Genomic DNA, 20,911 nt, shown 5'->3' on the forward strand with positions numbered 1-20,911 from the left:
GACAGCGGAAGAGAACCCAGAATCAGAACCAGAACCAGAACCGTCACGGTTCCGTCCGGTGCCAGTTTTCTAGTGGTGTAAAAGTCCTATCGTGTTACTATCACGAAACAAAGGCCTCTGTTTGCTCCCCCCGTGCCAGCATCTGTCAGCCCGATGTACTCCATCTGTCTCCGAAATATTCCCAGAGCCAAACACCACCTGGGGGAGGGGGGGGATTGAGCAAAGGCCAAGGTCTGACCTTTCTTCTTTGGTTTTTTAATATTTCTTTTGCTTAATGTGTGGCCATCTTTTTTCAATTATTATTATTTTTATTATTGTTATTATTATCAAAGTTAATGAGGGAGAAACCGTGGACAGTACGGCTACTTCAAAGCGTTTCTGCAAGCGAGAGATAATCCCTTTTAAATTGACTGCTGAGAACCGCCCGGCATTGCAATATCGAGATAAATCCGTGGGCTGAAGCCTTTAGACTTCGCGAGGAACTAGGTCCGGCTTGAGCTACGGCAAGCGAGCAGCAACTCAAGCAATACATTTGCCAAAGCTAGTAATCCCCCGAATGTTGATGTATCCATATTTGAGTGGGCTGATGCAGGAGACGGTCTTGTAGTCTTGTACCTCAGACACAGTCAGAACGCAGAGGGAGGAGTTTGTGCTCTGCTTTGTTTCTGCTTAGTTGTGGTTCAGGATGTTGAGCGTTTCTTCTGTGTTTAAAAAAACACTTTTTTTGTTTTAAAGCATCCCCCAAACTGTATATTTGTCCTTCAAATCCTCAGCCTTTTTTTGTTACTCCTACCCTTTTGTTTTTTCCTCTTCCAGCTTGTTTTCCCTTCCTCCCACTGGTCCCTTTCCCATGCCCCCCCCCTTTCTCTGTCCCTCTCTCTTTCACTGATTGTTGATTTGTGGGTATCTTTTTTTCCTATTGTTAATAATGAGAAGTTAAAGGTCGCTCTCCCTCTGTCTCTCCCTCTCTCTCGCCCTCAATATCACTCTTTCTCTCTTTCTTCCTCTCTATCTCCCTTTGTTTTCAGTCTCTCCCATCCCCCTCTCCTCTCTCACTCTCTCAGGCTCCCTCTTCCTGTTGCCTGAGCCCATACCATCTGGTAATGTGGTTTGCTCGTGCTCTCATGTTGATCTAAATATGCGGTTTACAGCTGGACTGTCTCTGTCTCTCTGGGCCGGCCCAGGTGACTGCCACCGATAAATAACCCAGCGCCCAGATCCACACAGACCCCTCTCCTGCTTACACAGCATAAAGAGTGGAAAGAGACTCCCAAATCCAAAAATATGCTTTCGTGAAAATAGCATGGGAAGGCATGTTTGAGGTGATTGCAACATCTTGGCTGTGAGGTCTCCTTATTAGCAGAAACAAGGGGACAGTTACATTTCGCACAAAAGGGAGCCACAGAACAGAGCCAAAATGAAGCTGTTTCCCGAGAGAGGCTTTGAAACACGGTGATATGATTCTTACATGTGTCAGGGGTCAGAACAGCCTCTTTCCCAATCAGCAGTCAGATGTGAGGCTTTTGGAAGTCTTGAATTTTGGACCGTTGCCAAAAGTCATCGTCTCGAAAAAGGGGGAGAGGGGCCCTGGGAGCAGCTTTGTAAATATCTCTCATGTCGGGGATGGCGAGGTATAATTCAAAAACAAACTGTAGATTTTTTGAGTAATGACCCTTAAAAATGCATATAAACCCAGGAGACCGCTGATGGATATAGGGTATTTTAGTTATGATAAACACCAAAGTTCTTCGGGTTCAAAAGTAGACCATACTCATACGTTTAATAACAATGGCCTAATAATATAATATGTTTATATAATACTTGGGGTGCACAATATGGAATATCTGGGGGTGATATCAGTAAGCAATGTTTATGGCTGTTATGGCCAATGGCAATGGTGATACCTACATTATATCAACCAACTTTCCACAGTCATGAAGAAGTACATGAGCACAATCCTTGACGATGCATGACAGTCATTTTTGCGCCAAAACCCTCACCATTTATTGCCTGAACTGGAGAAGGTCTATTAAGCCAATTAGGCAGGCAGATGGCCAGGTGGGCACAGAAGGAATTTAGCCAAAAGAACATTAGGAACCCCCACGCCCCCCCATGCTCTTTGCAATGAGGGATCTTTCAGGGTGAGTTAGGACCATGGTTTCATTTCTCCACCAAAACATCAGAGTCTCCTACGGTACAGCATCCCCATCACTGCACCGGGATATGCATTTTCTGTTTCATTCAAAGAGAAGGCCAACAACACCACTTCCTGCCGGAGTCCTTCCAAGTCCATCCCCGTTCAACAATAACCAATAGGAAGCATTGTAAAAGCTGTGGCGCAAACGCTATTGATGTGAAAACTTAACGTGTCTGTCCGTCTGTCTGTGTGTCTCAGGCCCAATGTCTGTGGATCCCGGTTCCACTCCTACTGCTGCCCTGGCTGGAAGACGCTGCCAGGAGGAAACCAGTGCATCGTCCGTAAGTGGCGCTTTCTCACTCAGCCTCAAAGCCTCTAAGTCTTCTCGTTGCCTCGTCAGACCGCCTCTGTGTTTTTCCGGGCTGTGTCTGGCAAGTGTGCTAATGGCTAAATGAATGCTATGAAGCCACAGCTGTTCCTTATGCGAGTTTAGGTGAGGGAGGAAAATTGGATGTGCTATCCAGGAGGAACCGCGGGTGCCGTTTCGCAAAGCAGGATTACTTGGAAAACCCCGAAAAAAGGCTGTTTTTACTTTGTACATGTTCCACATTTGGGAGGGTTCCATGTTTTCACTCAGTGCAGTTGTCCAGCTAACTCCAGTAATCCTGCTTTGTGAAACAGGGACCTAATGTTCACTTCCTGCTGTTTTGAGGAGGGTATTGCAGTTGCGGACATAATTCCTTACTGATTTGGCCTATTAGCCATGCGTACTAGACTTAATGTTCATGGCTGTACAACTGATGCTTTGTGGATTGTATTTTATCCGGCCCGTTCTGTGGTTGGCATTTATATAGGGCCTTTATCCAAAGCGATGTACAATTGATGCTCGTCAGGAGCATTTGGGGGTTAGGTGTCTTGGGTTTGGGGGGGTTAGGTGTCTTGCTCCTAACGGAGCAAGTTGGCATCGAAACCGGTAACCCTCCCGACTGCCAGATAACTGCTCTTACCTCCTAGAGCTAATGTCACCCCAGTGCCGCTCAAAGTAATGTAATGGGGGAGGCGGAGGTGGAGTGTTGTCGCTCTTCTTTGTGCCATTTTGATAAGCGGCCATCTTCTCCTCTCTCGTCCCTGCCAGCGATCTGTCGGAACTCCTGCGGAGAGGGCTTCTGCTCCAGGCCCAACATGTGCACCTGCTCCAACGGGCAGCTCTCCCCCAGCTGTGGGGCCAGCTCCGGAGGTGAGTTCTGAACCCCCAAAACTACCCCCCCCACCCCCCACCCCCCGAAACACCACCTGCAGCCCAGAATCTCCAGACCCGTTAGATGGTAGAGTAATCCCAATCTGTCAAAAGACACAACAGGGGAGCGCCTCGTCTATGTGTGGCTGACGGCTTCCAGACGGCATGGTTTCCCTCCTCTGTGGTGGATTGATTGGGTTGCACCTGGGAGGCTGGAAGCCTCTGTCTAGGTGAAGTGTGAAATTGTACAGATTGCTGTGCGCTTGGAGCTCTGAGACTTTCCTCATCACTCATACCCAGTATTTTCACGTCCACATCAACTCTACTGGGCCCGTGAAGTCTCACCTAGAAATGTAAAACAACATTCATCTCCCAACGCTTGGACGGCTAGGCCTGACACCTGGTTTTTGGGCCAGCCTATAGACTAGTGGCTAAGGTACACGACTAGGTCCCGGAAGGTTGGTGGTTCAAGCCCCGTGGTAGCTATGATAAGAACCGCACAGCTGTTGGCCCGTGAGCAAGGCCCTTAACCCCGCATTGCTCCTGGGGGGATTGTCGCCCTGCTTAGTCTAATCAATTGCAAGCCGCTTTGGATAGAAGCAACAGCTAAATAACTGTAATGTGATGTGTCTCTTAACACGTTATCAGGGCCCACAAGAAATATGTGAGCCCCTCCCAGTTTTCCTCTGTCTTAACAGGTGGGAAACACGATGAAGTCATTTTTCCAGTGTGTACAGCCCACTGGTTCCATGACTAACTCATTGTTGCACTCACACACCCGTCTTTTATCTGTGGAAACCAGAATCTCACAGTACTATTTATATATTGGCTGAGTTTCTGAATTCTCCTGCCCTGGACTCAATAGTGTCCTGTCACTTCATATTTTGTACGCATGAGTCTTGGTTCAACACATCAAGATGGCAGTTTTTATTAAAGAACGTACAGTATTCTGGCCTTTGAAGGGTTTTATGGGATCAGAGGTCGCCGCTAGTTGACTGCCGTGGAGATGAAACGCAGGATTGAGACACCTATACGCCACTACTGAAATGGCCGAAACAGATTTGTGGCATTTCGCCCTTGTTTAGAGGCGGTGAACAATCTTCATATTGTTCAGCCTCGGCCATTATAAATTGAATTAGGCACATTTGATACTGATGTTTTTACATTTGTCACGCATATTGCCTGTGGTAATTGCGGCCAGACCGTGTTCTGTGGGAGGCGCTCAATAATAACGCAGTGTACTGCACTATTTGACATCTCTGACTATTTCATGGACCCGGACCAATCAAACCCAAAAATGGAAAACCAGCTAATCATTACAAATATTTTTTTGGTCTTACATTTTTGGCCGAAGCCTATAATCACAAAAAAAAAGAAGTGGGTCATTCCTAAAACCCCTTTCTAGTATCAAACTTTGTCCTGACTGATGAAGCCAATTCTGGCATCCAGAGTTCCTCAGTGATTGATGAATTAAATTTATGTGCGGCTGATTTCCCAGTTCGTGGTCATTTAGAAAAAATTCTCTTCAGACATATCATAGCGCAGCTTGGTTGTTGATTTAAACACACTCAAAGGAGAGAAGTTAGTGTTTTCCTCCATAAAGTACATGTTTCCTCTGAGGAATGTAAAAAAAAAGATTAATGTTTATGATCAGCTCCAGTGCTGATATTAGTGCTGACAGAGGTGTCCCAATGGCGATCACCTTCCTGAATGCATTGGTATGGGCTACCCAGAAGGCATAGCTATTTTTATATGCTACTTCCTGTGTAACACAAATGCATTCCTGTGGATAACTGGAACCATTAATCATTACCCGCTGTAAAGGAGACCAGCGTTACAGTATGTCTGTCCGTAAAGCCAGGGCTAGCCTGTGACTTATTCAGACCAGGAAATAATAATCCTTCGTCCATAACTCAGCATAGCACTTTTAAGCCTATGTATAACTTAATGCTTAATATTTCCTATTATATATTATTAAATAATAATTGGTTTATTGCATTAATAAAGAACATAAGTTAAAGCAACATTTCCTTAAATTCCAATGAACTCACAGTTAAGGACAAAGTACACTGTACTGCTCTGTCGCTGGATTCAGCTGCGGCATTCAGCAATGTTATTTGGGCTGTTGAGTCATTCATAGGAAATTGCATTTTACTAGCCGCTCACCGCCTGAAGTCGTGGGGGGAAAGCAGTGCGCTACGTTAATTACATCACAGCGAATCCAAAATTACCGCTTGTTGGCTGCCGTGCCGCGTCGAGGAAAGAGCAGCTTTGCACAGGACGCGCGGGATAAGATCAATCTTCCCAGCCTTGTTCTTTAGCTGTAATTATGCCGTAATTGCTACGTGTATTATGTCTCAGTTCTTCAAAACAGCTGTCAAGAGAACGCCGTCAGCACTGGTTCGGTGAATGCGGCCAACTGGCGCGCGGAGAACGTTTTTTTATTTTATTTGAGTCGGTACACTTCCAGGATTGCAGACAAAGGAAGCAGCCGCGGAACGTAGCTTGTCCTCTCCTCAAAGGCTCGTCCGCGGCACTACACGTCCGCGCTCCGAGGCTACATCCTGTCTCGCGACGGTGCTTCAGAGTCTCCTCGCAGTGGAACTGCGTGTGTTTGCACATGGCGTGGTACACAAAAGAGCCGCTAGCAATAACATGGCACTGCAGACGGTGACTCTGCGCTGTTGGCTAATTGCAGACAGGGACCGTATGAGTAGAGCCATCTTTTGATCTTCGGACGAGAAGAGGAAGTCATTCAGTGCGGCTCCTATTACCCGCTCGTAGCTAGCTTTGCGCTCAATACCCATCCGCAGCGGAGTATGATACTTCCATTACTTCCATTACTTCCATTGCCGCAGTTGAGGAAGTGGATTTGCAGAAGGAGCGATGCGCTTGTCAAATTCACGTACGCTTACGTGTTTACTTTATGTATTTGTCATAAGTTACCTTGAAACATCGGGACGTCGGGACGGCACTTCAATCGGTAACTGAAAAATGAGTGTTTTCATTTGTGTTTTTGGCTGCCTATGAAAGTAGGACCATGTTCCTGTCATCCTTCAAAAAGCCCATAAAACAGACAGATAGATTCAGCCCAGCCAGATGCGTTATGGCCCCCTAAATCTGCCCCCCCCCCCCCGCCCTGCTCTTCCCTTTCCTGTGCGTTGCCATGCCTGCCTGATGTTCCCAGTACAGGGTGGGAAACTGGTTCCCCCCCTGTCTGGCACTGGAGGCTGTGAACAACTCAACAGAGTGAAATCTGTTCACTCCTAGACTCCCCGGAGCGGGTCAACGTGTGACCGGCTCCAAACCCACAAGCCCTGGCCGTTCCGCAACACAAAGCCAAACCAGCAGAGAGAGGGAGAGAGGCTATGGTCTTGGTTGATTTCCATCCAGCTCACATCTCTGATTCCCAGAAATGAGTCTAATTTTTGATAAATTATTTCTTGAAAACAATGAGAAAATGATGTATTTTCTCAAGGTCTACTATAATTTCCTTTCTGAAAGAAATTCCACAATTCTCTCCCCGTAGGATTGTCATTGAGAGAGCTGGAGCCATCGGGGAGAGCGATTATTCATTTTTCACTCCCTCGCTCAAGTCGGAATAAATTTCCTAAATATATGGATGATTTAATGTGGGAATTTAGACGTGGGAAAGGTTTGCAGATATATTCAGATCCAGTAGTGCTGCAAATAGGCCTTGCTGGCACACAGCAGACCAGTAGGAGCCACTTGTGGAGTGCAGGTCCAAAACATAAAGACAACACGAAGACCCGCGCCTGCACTCAATAAGGAGCCCCGGGGCAGCCGTGCTGATCCAGGATCAGTTTCACGTTTTCGCTCACAATGGGTAATACTGGGATATGGAAAGAGGAAACCTGATCCTAGGTAAGCACTCTTTGCTCTGAGGTCCCGTTGTGAATACGGGCCCTGTGAGGAGGAGGCCAAAACGCGAGGCGAAGGCGGTCGAGGTGTCAGTTGCCTTGCCGTTATCAGTTAAGGAAGAAAGAAAAGCATTAATGGAAGACAGCTAAAAAAGAGGATAGTTTTCCATTGTTTGGGGGGGGTTTAAGCCAGTTCCGCCCTGGGGCCTCTGGCTTCCTCGAAGGGTCCGCTCGCCAGCGACAGTCCGATCGCTCCTGAAGCCGGGGGCTCGAGGAGAGACAAGGAGGGGACAGAAAAAAAAAGAGAAGCCGTTCTCCTTCAGTCTCACGCTGCTCTTCCTGCTTTGGTCTGGTCCGGGGAGATGTGATTTACAGAGCGGTGTGGGGGTCCTGCTTACCCACCCCCCCGCTCCTCCCTCTCCCCAAACCTGCGCCCCCCCCCCCCCCCCCCCTCCCTCCCCAAAGCGTGTGGTGCTTCGAGGGCCCCGGCCGTGCATCTGACTGCATTCCTGGCTGTCTCACACAGCTGGCCGGCCTCTCGCCCCTCTCCGCTCGCCCCGACTGTGTGTCTCTGGTGTCGGAGTGGAGTAGCTCTGCGTGCTGTGAGTAGTTCTGTGTGCAGTGCCGCCTGCCTGAGGTCAGAGCTAGGGCATTACAGTACACCGCATTACATGTTATTTAGCTGGCACTTTTATCCAAAGCGACTTGCAGTTGATTAGACTAAGCAGGGGGACAATCCCCGCTGGAGAAATTTGGGGTTACGGGCCTTGTCAAAAGCTGCATGGATCTCATTGCGGCTACACCGGGGGCTTGAACCAACTAACCTTCCTGGTCCCAGTCATGCGCCTTAGCCACTAGGCTACAGGTTGCATTGCGGTCGCCATTTCACTCCCGCCCCCCATGTGAAGCTTGAGTTTGGTGTGTTCTCTGCTGGCTGCCCGCTCTGATCCCGTGTTCCTGCTCCTCTCGCCCCTGCAGTGCAGTCCTGTAACGTCCGCTGCATGAACGGAGGAAGCTGCAGTGAGGACTCCTGCAACTGTCAGAAGGGGTACACAGGCACCCACTGTGGCCAGCGTGAGTACCCCCAATTTATTTCCCCAATCCAACCTCCCTGCTGGTGCACCTTTCAGTCCAAAAGGGCCCATTGGGGAGCTGAAACATGCCAAAAATAACACATTATATTAATGAAATTCATGAAATATTGATATTGTAACTCTGCAAAAAACACAGGAAAATATGCAAACTATTACCCATTTCATATATTGCAGTGTATTTCATAAGAAATTCCCCACTTGTGTTATATATTTATCATTGTGTTTTCAAAAGTGGGTTGACATTAGTGACAATATATTACAATGTATTTTTTGGTTGTGGGTGTGAGGTGTGACATGTACACAGTAAAGTGTCAGGTGGTTAATACCCCTCAAACAAAGTACATATGAGTCCAGTGAGAGAGACTGAACATTGTCACGGTGCGCCGTTAAATCCCCGCTCTGCTCTCTCCGTAGCCGTGTGCGAGAGCGGATGTCAAAATGGAGGCCGCTGCATCGGGCCCAACCGATGCGCCTGTGTCTACGGTTTCACTGGCCCGCAGTGCGAGAGAGGTAAGAGGTCACTGCTCCACTTTCGGGTGGGAGGGGAAATCCGTCATGAAGCCTGTGGGGGGGTGGGAGTTTTTTTCATCTGAATCCTGAATTTCATACCCGCCCATTAATGCCTTCAAAGAGACCTGGCTGGAAAGAGGTAGAGATGGGGGTTAGGGGGGTGCGGGTCATCATTCGAAGCCTCAACCCCTTTTCCTCACCTAACCCCCCTTTCCTAAGCTCCCTGCCCCCCCCCCAACCCCCCACAAGCCTCTGGTCTTGTTTTCTTGAAAAACAGAGCTCTGGGGTCGAGACTCGCAGACATCTGGCAATAAATACGCCTCCCTCGGAATGGCAGAATAGCCGTTCTTTGTGGAACCTTGCACATTTCCTGATGAAGAGTGGAGCCGGGAGGGAGGGAGGGAGGGAGGGAGGGAGAGAGGGGGGGGTGTAAAAATGGACTCCCCAGCTGTGTACACACAGCCAGGCCCAGGCGAGCACAAACAGTGGTGTCTCCTCCACACGGAGCCAGGTCCGCCGAGGAGGGAACCAGACCCCAGCTGCCACCTCCAGGCCCCCACAGTCTCCAGTCCCCCCCAAACCTCTCCTCACCGGTGCCAGCAAGCAGGCCTCACCACCGTTCCTCCCCAAGACGGCCCCCGTTCCCTTTTCCCCCCCCTTTAGATCATTATTTATATTCCTCCGCAGTACCTGGGGAGGGCCGTAAAGCAGCCCCCCCCAGCCTCTCCCCACCACATTTCTCTAAACTCGGGAGATTTGTGTGTGATCTTCAAATAAACCCAGCTTAAGGACTTGCCGTCCTGTATAAACTGAGCAGAAACCGACACGTCCTATCTTTGCCCCTCCGCGAGCGTCAAACGGAGCGGAGAATCGTTCTTACGAACCGTGACCCCCGGAGGGCACAGGCGGAGTCTGCCGGAATCTGCGGTCGGGCCGGCTCGTGGGCTTATCGCGGCCCGACCGCAGATTCCGGCAGACTCCGTCTCTGTCTGGGGCTGCGTCCCGTAACCCCACGGATGAGTCAGAGGGCCGAGCCTCTGGGCCGGCCGCCCGGTCGGGGGAGCCGCGTGTCAGCGCGGGAGAACGAGAGGGTGCGCGGTGGGGTTTTTGGGCGCGGAGCGAGGTGTGAATTACAGCGCCGAGCCCAGCGGGCGGGCTGGCGCTCCTCTGTAATCACGGGCCGCTACCCACAAACCCCTGCTCCGGGCCCTCTCATTACCCGCGGGGCGGTGTGGCGGTGCCGGGAGCTTCGACGCGTCCTCCGGCGTGTCCCGGGCCTTTCCCAGGCTCCCCCGGACCTGTGCGATCTTGCCCCGGCGGGAAGCAGGTTTTCTGGGTCACCGGGAGCGAACGGGTGGGGGAGGGGTGGGAGTGTTTGGCCCATGATGTCATCTCTGAGGTGATGGAAAGGGGCTTGTTTGGAAATTCGCCCTGCAGACAGACTTCTCTATTTCGGGCTCCGCGCTCCGGCCTGGTTGCGTGGAACACAATCCCCCCGTGGAAGGGTGGGAGAGGGGTGAGAACTGTACCCCTCAGCGTCCTCAGCATGTGGGACGTCCTGTCTGCAGCTGGAGCGTTCATGCAGTAATGAGCTCAGAGCCACGCAGGGGGGTGTTGCCTGTGCCTATTTATTTTTGTAATGATATCACCGTGCCGAATTTAATACACAACTGGAAAATGTCTATAATGCACTTGGCCAGCTGGCCGTTAATATATATATTTTATACATGCAAATGAAAAACAGGGGTCCACAGTGATGTTTTTGGAATGGCACCTTGACGCTTTATGACTCATTCCCTGCCCATTTGCGATTCGGTTTTGTGTGTGTGAGCGTGAGGTGGGAGTCTGGGACTAATTTGTGCGGCGATGTCTCACTACGGGAAGAAACAGTGATTCAGTGTTCTGGTACCTGACAGGGAACTTTCCCTCATATCCCTTTAGCCGTTATTGAGAAAACAGTCTTTCTGCATTCCTGTGAATGAGTGAAAACCTGTGAGTGAGTGCAAATTAACGGGAGGAAGTTTGTGGAGCTGGTGGGAAAGTCAAGTGAATTCTTACCATAGCTCAGTGCTCCCAACTGGAGTGTCTGAAAGGAAAACAAAAGCCTGACAGATTCACGGCTCCGCGGATTATTAGAGGAAACGGTACAATACCAAAGAAAAAGACTGCAATTGTCCATGAATATAAACGTGCAGTGAGAGTGTGAGAGAGAGAGACAGAGTTTTAACGCACCTTTATCACAACACTACAATACTACAGTACATTACCTAGAAGGTACAGAAATCCCATGAACCCCCACAAAACGCAAGGGGGGAGAGAAAGAAAGAGAGCGCTCGAGAGATGTTAATCACCTGTGAATGATTAAAGGCTTATCTATGAAAATTACCATGTTTAAGTGCACTTGTGTTGTGCATTGTTCTCCTCTGTGGTCGTCGTGGGAGACCGTTATCTGTTAAATGAGGCCGAGAGCTTAGTGGTGCCAAATGTGATTTCTTATAAACAAACGATGCTTATCTGACATTTGAAGCTTTCATCATTAACTTGTGAAAGACTCCTTTTAACATGGCCAGCCCAGTGGTGTGCGAATGGATAAAGTTGGGCATTGTGTTTAGGGCAAAAGTGTGCCAATTAAAATCAGTTTATTTTTCTTTTCAGGCTTGTGCAAACACATGGAAAGAAAATACATGAAAGTGATATTCTTTTAATGGATGCCATTAATTAATCATAAATTATCCAAATAGATGAGCACATAGACACAGACACACACACACACACACACACACACACACAGTCACATCGAGGAAATTAGGGGAAAAAATATAATCACTTACTGTAAAACCATCCCCTGTGGGTGGATGAGAGAGAGAGAGAGAGAGAGAGAGTGAGAGTGAGAGAGAGAGAGAGAGAGAGAGAGAGAGAGAGGGCGGGGGAGGAAGCTCTGACCGTCATGCTTAGGTGTCCTGTAAATCACCCCACTCTCTTAACAGACGTGGGCTGTTCTTTCCCGGAAACACTAAAACACTCACAGGAAACCCCGTCTGTCGAGTATCTCCTTTATTCAGGGATCTTTGACCTCTCCGAGGCGAGCTCCCAACCGCTCATTTTCCATGTAACGAAGGCTCCTCTCCCTTACTGCGTCTATTGTAGTGTAGGTGGTGAGCTGAAAATTCGGTGGGGCCACAAGGCTTTCCCGTAAAACTGATCATTTGGTCACAACCTGTTTTCATTCTTTTTTTTATTAGCAAGCGTGCTGAAGATCTGACTAACCAACTGGCAAGTAGCGCACAGCCTTTTCACATGAAATTATGCATCTACACATTTTTTCACTAAGTACACTTAACGAAAGAAGATGCGCCATTGTATTAGTCACTGAATTGCCCAATTGTGGAGAGCGAGCAGCATTGAGCATTTCGTGACTTAATCGCTGTATTCATAATCCAGGAAAATGACTGAAAACAGGTTGAGACTGCCCTGCTCATTATAGGCTCACCAGCCACCACTGGTATTTTGCTAGTGTACATCCCCCTGTGGATTCCCTCAGAGTGGAACGGTCCTCCGGAGGCAGTGGAGGAAGGCTGCTATGGAGCACTTCCCTGACAGCTTGAAAACCGAGCTGGTCAAACTGGTTATAAACTGGTCTAGCATGGCCAGTGTGGTCATATGACTGGTCAGCCAGCATGGCCAATGTGGTCATAAGACCGGTCAACCAGCATGACCAATGTGTCCATAAGACTGGTCTAGCTGGGTATGAGCTGGTCAACCAGCTAGTGCTGGTAGCTTGTCTGAGCTGGTAGCTGGTCAACTTTCAAGACATAGCTTGAGCTGATCAAACTATTGTCAAGTCTGGACTGGTCAACCAGCTAAACCATGTCGAGCTGGGAGCTGGTCTGAACTGGCCAACCAGCTAAACCATGTCGAGCTGGGAGCTGGTCTGAACTGGTGAACCAGCTGTTTCAAAACCTAGCTTTATGCAGTTTTTTTTCAGCTGGGTTCCCAGCTCTAGTGCTCCACTCTCCCTGAGCCCCGGCGTTCCTGACCGGATTAACTTGCCTTTTTTCATCCCTTTGATTTTCTTTAAAAAAAATATTTGAATGTTTCTTAAAATCCTTTTCATGCCCTGCGACCAAGAAAAATGTCTGGCCGCCTTTAACGTTCATATGCTGCACATCTGAACTATGTCAGATTTATCAGGACTGCTCCTTTGGCCCAAGCTGAATCCTTGGCACGTTCCTGTGGCTAAATATAATTCAATAGTAAATTTGGGGGCTTTCATTTCGGATGTCTGCACGGCATGTTTTGGTGTGGTGTCTTATCGAGCCTTTGTTTTGTAGATTTGAATGAAAACGAGGCTGGTCTTACGATTCATTTATCGTGCGGGTTTGAAAGCGGGGAGACGGAGGCATGAAATGGGAACAGAAGAGGAGTGGAGTGATAGAACAGAAGAAAAAAAGGGGGGGAAGGGAGCAGGACGGAAAACCGTGGGCGGTGGGGGCGGACTTGTGAAAGGTTTTTGATCTGCAATGGCAATTTCGACTGTAATCAGGGTAAATTGCTTCAGAATGTCCACTCCATTCCCCACTCCAAAGCTCACTCCAACCCAAACCCTCCACCCCCCCCCTTCCCGACTCCCATTCCCAACCTGCCCGGCCAGGCATTCCCAGACAGAGGAGCCGCTCACATGGCTGCCGGTCCCTCCAGCTCAGCGGCGTGGCGTTTCGGACTACACCCCCCCCCGGAGAACTCGGGGATCTGGCCGTGCGCTTTGTTATTCAGTCCGTTAAAAAACGAGCTCCGTTTTTCGCCGCCAGTCTTTTGTTTGGCCCGGGCGGCGCTGATTTTCCACGGCCGTGAGCACACATAGACCGGGAGGCCTGGAATCGGCCTGGTCTTCCGAGTAATCTGTGGCTCCGGCCCTGCCTTGGACCCGATCTCGCTCTGGAGCTGTTCAGACGCTTGGGTTTTCAGAGACTGTTCGTTCTGCCGTGGGCGTGGTAGCAGCCAGTCGCCTGGACGGACTCCACAGCCTTCTCGTTCTGTTCTTTGTGAAAACACGTCTCGCACAGCGGGGTGGTCTGCTCGGTCGTGCCATACACGCTATGCCTCCTTGGCTTCCGTTAACGATTACGCATTAATGAGACGGGCCACATTTCGTTTCCCTACAGATTTTTCTCTACGATTAAAAATGTAATATGACATTGCCCTGCTGCAGAAAACAGCTCAAGCTTGGTTTTGAAGCAGCTGGTAGCTGGTTGACCAGTTCAGATAAGCGCCGTACTCAACATGGTTTGACCAGCTCAAGCTATGTTTTGGAACAGCTGGTAGCTGGTCATTTCAAACTGGTCACAGCTGGATTTTCACACCCGGGAGAATCTTCTGAGGCGCAGAGTACAACACAGGTAGAAGGCTTGCGGGAGCCATTTTGTCTGAAACCTCACTTTCAGAGATGTGTGACAAATGGTCCAGGTGCTGGGAAAATGGCCGCCTTCACCTCATTCTGTCAGATCGGTGGGATCAGCGAGGAAATTCCTGGGAAATCGGAATGGCCAGGCAAAAAATTCCTGGAGGAGTACTAGAGATAGTGCTCTTTTTGTCTGTCAGACAACAAAGGCCTTCGCTGCAGGTTTGAGTTACGCACATTTTCACCGTGCACGCTGCGATGTGGTTGCCTATGGGACGGCGGGGTCAGGTGTGATGGGGGCGTTGGGAGGTGGGAGGTGGAGGTGGGGTGGTGAATCGGAGTTGAACAGGACGTAGACGGACACATCTGGGCTGTAGGCCCTTCCTCTGTGTCCCCGACCTGGCTGGGTTGTGGTAACCAGCTCCAGATGTATCTCGACGCTCCTTCAGTGGGTCACCGAGTCTTGTAGGGGACTCGCATTCCTGGACTCTAATTGTCCAGGAAAGATTGTCAGGTCATGGGTGCAGGAGAGGGAGGAAGAGGGGGAGGGGGGGGGGGGGGAGAGGGGTGGGGGGGCTTCTCAAGCATGAGGACCTGACCTACTTTCACTGTATCAGAAGATTTGATTTACCTTTTCAATTTACCCCCGAAAACAATGAAGTATCAAGTACCGCAATATCCGCTCTTCTCCCTGTTTTAAAGCGGGACTGGTGGGAAAGGTTAAGCCAGGCGCGTTGCTGGAGTTTTCTCCCGCGCGGCGGATTTGCCGGGCATAAAGCCGCCATTGAGCCTGGCGGGGCCTCGGCCGTTAAAAGGTCTAAGACATCATTAGGCAATTCGGTTTTATTACGTGCGACTGGGCGGACACGGTATTGCCCGCGTTACTTCGGGTTGAGGTCACCCGTGTTTGATTTGTGAAGTGCAGTTAACAAGATTAAACTGTCTTTCCTGGCAATCGGCACAGCACGGTGGCAAGCGTAAGCAAGGGAGTTCCTTAAGCTCCCTGTTCTCACAGTTCATTTCAGGGTACGCTGTCGAGGGGGAGCGCTGTGAATTCACAATCCGCAGTGTTGTTCCTCCTAAGCCTTCAACTGGAATACCTATCACGAGACACTTGCTTTTTGGCTGTAAAAAGCGGTGGCACTCTTTATTATTTTGGTAATCCTATTATACCACAGTGAGAAGAAGCCCGGAGTCTATCCTTTTTCCAGTTGGGTTCACAGTGTTTCTTGTGTGGAATTTGTAGCGAGACGCAGTCTTCCAGCGGGTTAAAGCCGATAGACAAAACATTCAGTTCATGCCAGTCCCCCTGTGTTCCAAGACCTCTGCGTCTCCTCTTTTGTCTTTGGTCAATTTAACTTCCCCCCCCAAAATGACAAGTGGAATGTAAAATAAATGAGATCAACCTGCTGTGTTTTAAAGCCCCCAACACTGCCCCCCCCCTAAATTTGTGGTTGAGGGTGGAGAATATTCCCTGTTTACAGTGCTGCGTGCTGACTCCTGGTCTTCCTCTCTCTCTTTATTTTTATTCTAGTGTAATGAATTGACTGTGTTTTAATGCGGGGGAATCAAAGTCAAGTCTCTCTCTCTCTTAAAGGAGTTGCGTTGATAATTTGAGGTTTCTTTTTCAGTTTTTGATGTTTTTGGTTTTAAACTGCATGTATTGACATTTGTTTTCTTCTCTCTCTCTCCCCCTCTCCCTCTCTCTCCCTCTCCCCCTCCCTCTCCCCCTCCCTCTCCCCCCTCTCTCCCTCTCATTCTCTTTCCCCCTTTCTCTCTCTCTCGCTCTCCCCCACCCCTCCCTCTCTCCCCCCCTCTCTCTCCGTCCCCCTCTCTCTCTCTCCCTCTCTCTCTCTCTCTCCCTCTCTCTCTCTCTCTCTCTCTCTCCCCCTCTCTCTCTCTCTCACCCCCCCTCTCTCTCCCTCTCCCCCACCCCTCCCTCTCTCTCTCTCTCCCCCCTCTCTCTCTCTCCCTCTCTCTCTCAGACTACCGGACCGGGCCGTGCTTCACTCAGGTGAATAACCAGATGTGCCAGGGTCAGCTGAGCGGCATCGTCTGCACCAAGACGCTGTGCTGCGCCACGATTGGCCGGGCCTGGGGCCACCCCTGCGAGATGTGCCCCGCCCAGCCGCACCCCTGCCGCCGTGGCTTCATCCCCAACATCCGCAGCGGAGCCTGCCAGGGTGAGGGACGACCCCGCCCGCCCGAAACGCGGTTCCCCCGGCCCCCTCGTCAGGGCAGACACAGGCCTGGGCCTGGGCGAATGTCAGCCTCTCCTCCTCCCTCTCCTCCTCCCTCTCCCTTCGCACCGAAATGACTCGCGTTGATTAACTGGAAGTGGTATTACCCACAATCCCGCAGGGCCCACGTGGCTTTGTCTGTTTTTTTTTTCCTCCCTTTTTCACTGCTGCTACTGCAGAAGGGTTTTACTGTCAGCTTTGCACTAATGACCTTCTTTCTGGAAAGGTCTAGCAGGTCAAGCGGGCTGATGTGTTCTGCCAGCGTACCCATTGTCCTTGTTCACATATCTGTCCGTGAAGGGCTCTCGGGGGTCTGTGCCGGAGCACGTCAAACAGAGCAATGTCTGAGCCTCGAGGCGGTCTCCTAAGGGCTGCCGCGCTATCTGCCTTTTCTTGGACATGAAGGAGCCGTCTTCTCCAGCGAAAGGCCCGATCGCGCTGGGTAACGCCAGCGATTAGCTTAAATCTAGCCAGCGCCCTGGAGGAACCTCCCCCCCTTTAGAGGCTCTGTTTTTGCATCAACAGTGTGAGAATGTTAATGTCCCATCAGCCCCCGGGGCCCTCCGGTCACCGCTGCCCAAAACTTCACCTCCGAAAACCCCCAGGGAAGGGGGGGGGGCGGGGGGGTCCGAGGGGCACGGCTGGTTCACAGCCTCGCATGCCTTCCACTTGGGCGAGTCTCCCCAGGGTGAAAACAAAAAAGGGTTTCTCAGTCACATTCCACTGGAGGCCTTCAGATACTGGGCCTGTCCCCCCCACCCCCCCCGCTGTCACCAGGTGACGTTTCTGACTAACTTGCTGTGATTTCTCGCGTGCCCCCTGGTGATTTCTGAGGATAAAAAACAGTGTAAGAACACCAGAAGTTGCTTTATAGAACACCCATAACGCCAAAATCATGTGTAGCCTTCTTCACAATTTTAACTGAATTGTGCTGATCATACCTTAGATCGATTAGGATTTGGGGTACACAGGCAATAGTAAATATGTACTTCTTAAAGGGTCTTTTTTTTACCTTACCTTAATCCTGATCATGTCTATTCTTGGCCCTGGGTGTTTTAACAGGGCAGATTTTCACTTGGCAGGGGATGCTTTCAGGTTTTGAATCCCCAGCATGTAGACAGGGGTTCCATTCTTTTTTTGGGTGGGTGGGGGGGGGGTGTATTGGATTTTCTGGGCTGGCTGGACCCTCTGTGAAATCTTTACATGGTGCTCAAAACATCTCTGGTGGCGCCAGTACACGCAAGCAAACAAGGCTGGCACACTGCAAGGCCATGCGAACGGTGAAGCCAAGAGAACATTCTGGAGGTCTGACATAAATAAGAACATATTTGCAGCCTTTGTCAGAAACAAACAAAGAATATGACTATTGGGGAGAATTTAGGCCAACGAGAAACAGATTGTTGGAAGCTGGATATTTTGGCTGGCCCTTCATGTGGTGAACCAGCCTTTCTGGTGAGAACGGGGCAGTCAAAGCAAAGCAGGTCCGGGAGACAGAGCGGGGACTGTCTCCGTGTGCCATGTTTACATGGCCTGGGTACTGAGGAACCAGAGGGACAGTCGATCGCGTTGTTTTACGAGCCTGGAACCGGCGACGCCTTGCCTTCGCTCGGTCAATGTTGAGCGTGGCTCTCGCTCCTCCAGACCCTTGAGTAAACGATGTGGTAATGTGTGAGGAGAGACGATGACGAGGTGACAAATGTCGCTCCGTCCCATTAAAAACAGGGGAAACGGAGGAGCTGTTGTCCGCTGCCCGCTCGGGTTTTCCAACCGGAGCCCCACCTGAAAACCGACATTCCGCCGGTCCGTCCGCCACGATTCATTGCGTTTAATAAAGAAATACCACGTCTGCGACCTCGATTCGGTCTTCGACCTCTTCGATGGGAAAGTGTCGCGGGGGCGCGGAGACACGAGGAATCTTGACCTAAACGTGGGAAGCAGCTGTAATGTCAGATGAGCTCATCGTAATTTTCCCAATTGGACAGAAGTATTTATCTAAAGAAGACCAAATGGCTGTTTAATCTCAGGTTATTGCCCCATCGGCGCCGCTTCAGAACAATGGCATTTTTATTCGATTGTGCTGTTCTCCGCGTTTACGTCGTGTAATTTGCGATCCGCTCTTATCGAGAACGACTTGAACTGATTACATGTAATCGGTTTAGACAGTTGGACATTGTGCTCACGCTGTTCTGGTTAAATACCGTGCAGCTCAAGGGAACCGCTGCCTTACCCCAGCGAAGAATTCACCCTGCAAACTTTGAGATCCGTATTCAATTCAATTCAATTCAGCTTTATTTGTGGAGCGCTTTTTTCACGGAAGACTGTTGCAAAGACGCTTTGCAGAGTAACAGAAGGGGAGAAGAATAAGGGGGAACTACCAGCCCTGAGCCCCCAAATAGCATATGAGGTAAAAAAAAAAAAAAAAAAACCCTAGTGGGGAGAAAAAAAAACCCAAACACTGGCTACAAAAAACTTCCCAGATGGGAATCTTGGCAGGATGTAGGGGGATGCCCATCCTCCACTGACCTATATGTTGACATGGTTACAGTTTTGGTATTAAGCTAACGGGACTAACGAACCGTTGTTGCTCCTCTGCCAGCCCTATATATGGTGTTCTACAGCAGAACCCACACTGGGCGTCCGTAGAGAATATGCGGTGCACATACTCAGGTTCAGGGCTGCGCTACAAAAAAGGTCTGCCGTAACAAGTATTTCGATCTTGTAATGAGAGTAAAAACCTTATTTTTTAAGTTTTAAATAAGAGTTTGTGTTAAGTTAAGTTACTAAGTTCAGTTACTAAGTTTGCTTTCCTTGTGAAATTTTCTTACCTCATTGGCAAATCTTGAAATGAGTCAAACTGTCTCACCTCATTTTTGTCTGATTATCAAAAAAGTAATAGAAATATGCTTTTAAAATCCGAATATAAGACTGAAATACTTGTCGAGAGTGACTGTTTTGGTCTTTGCAGTGTGGTACAGAGCTTTTCGGATGTGCTAAATGGCTTGCCTTCTCTCTCTCCTGTGTCAGATGTGGACGAGTGCCAGGCCATCCCGGGGCTGTGTTCAGGAGGGAACTGCATCAACACGGTGGGCTCCTACGAGTGCAAATGCCCCGCCGGACACCGGCAGAGCGAGATCAACCAGAAGTGCGAGGGTAAGTCAGCGCTAAGCGCGTATTCACTGTCATTTTACATCCAACACTCCCTATGTACTCAGCGTAGTGGGTTTTTCACGTCGGTTGGTTTTGAATCCTTGTGTTGTCTTAACATTCTGTACACTCCCTTTGTCCTAAGGGTAAAAAATTACCCGCCTTCACTAAACGCCTAAAATAAAGCAGCTTAATTGAATTTTAAACCCCAAATCTTATTTTGCATGGAGAAACAACCTGTCACTCATCACAAACTTTGTCATCAAATTTCGAGTTGGAAAAAAGATCATTTTGGGGCGTTTTCTGTGCTGTGGAACATTGCGGTGGGTCAGTTTTGACCCTTAAGACCACACAAGGGTTAAGGAACAGGACGGGCTGGGTAAAGCCTTCCTGGGAAGAAGATTACACGATGCGATTGCACAACGCTTTTGCCGTGCGCTGAATGCAGCTGTTGTTCTCTCGCTGTAAGCGAAACGCTGCGGTAGTCTCTCAGGCTGTCGGAAGGCTCTTTCAGGACCCTTGTTTTCTGGAGCGGTGGGGTTTTTGGCTGCGCCGTGGCCCGGCGCATGGGAGGGCTCATCGGCACTCGGAGGGCAGTAATCAGAGAGAGCGGGCTCCAGTTCAGATTACAGGCCCCTCGGTGCTGGGGGGGGGGTCACATTACTGTGTGTTGATTGGGTGGAATTTAAACAATGCTAAGTGAAAACAAACAGGAGCATTGCAGGGCCGGGTCAGGAGGTTTGGATGGGGGGGGGGCTCCCCTGTGGGGGGCCTGAGATGTGGCCCTCAGACCCGCTGTAGATTGAGGAAGTGGAGGCCAGGTTTAAGTGTGTGTGTGTGTGTATGAGTGTGTGTTTGTGTGCATGTATGTGCGCACGTACATAAGTGCAAGTGTTTGTTGGTGCGCACTCGTGTACGTTTGATTGTGTTCAGGTGCGTGTGTGTGTCTATGTTTATTTATGTGTGAGGGGGGGTATGCACATGTGTATACACTTGTATGAATGCAAGTTTGTGTTGTTGTGCTTGTGTGCGCATGTGATTGTGTGCAGCGATGTGTGTGGCTGTGCGCACCCGTGCGATGTGTGTGTGTCCGTGCGATGTGTGTGGGTGTGTGTCATGTCGTTCACCAGTAAAACGGCGGGATCTGTGTTCTCTCACACCGCTGGCGCTGACCTGAGCTCTCCCAGGAGAGGCGGAGAGCGAGGTGAAACAGAGAGCCACATTCCTGCCTGTCCCGAGGAGACCCGGGCCCATAAAACAGCCCCGCGGC

At 49.9% G+C, this 20,911-nt stretch overlaps 1 protein-coding gene across 1 annotated transcript in view; it reads left to right on the top strand.

The window, feature by feature from the left end:
• Positions 1 to 20,911, top strand: part of fbn2b (fibrillin 2b) — a 73,281-nt gene that overhangs the window by 4,878 nt on the left and 47,492 nt on the right. Inside the window, exons 2-7 of the mRNA XM_061238308.1 lie at positions 2,396 to 2,478; positions 3,273 to 3,374; positions 8,234 to 8,329; positions 8,764 to 8,859; positions 16,243 to 16,440; positions 19,522 to 19,647. Coding sequence (XP_061094292.1) covers positions 2,396 to 2,478; positions 3,273 to 3,374; positions 8,234 to 8,329; positions 8,764 to 8,859; positions 16,243 to 16,440; positions 19,522 to 19,647 — 701 coding nt within the window. The remainder of the gene's footprint in view (positions 1 to 2,395; positions 2,479 to 3,272; positions 3,375 to 8,233; positions 8,330 to 8,763; positions 8,860 to 16,242; positions 16,441 to 19,521; positions 19,648 to 20,911) is intronic.

This window comes from Conger conger, chromosome 4 (assembly GCF_963514075.1).
Source record: "Conger conger chromosome 4, fConCon1.1, whole genome shotgun sequence".
In the NCBI taxonomy this organism is placed as follows: Eukaryota; Metazoa; Chordata; class Actinopteri; order Anguilliformes; family Congridae; genus Conger; species Conger conger.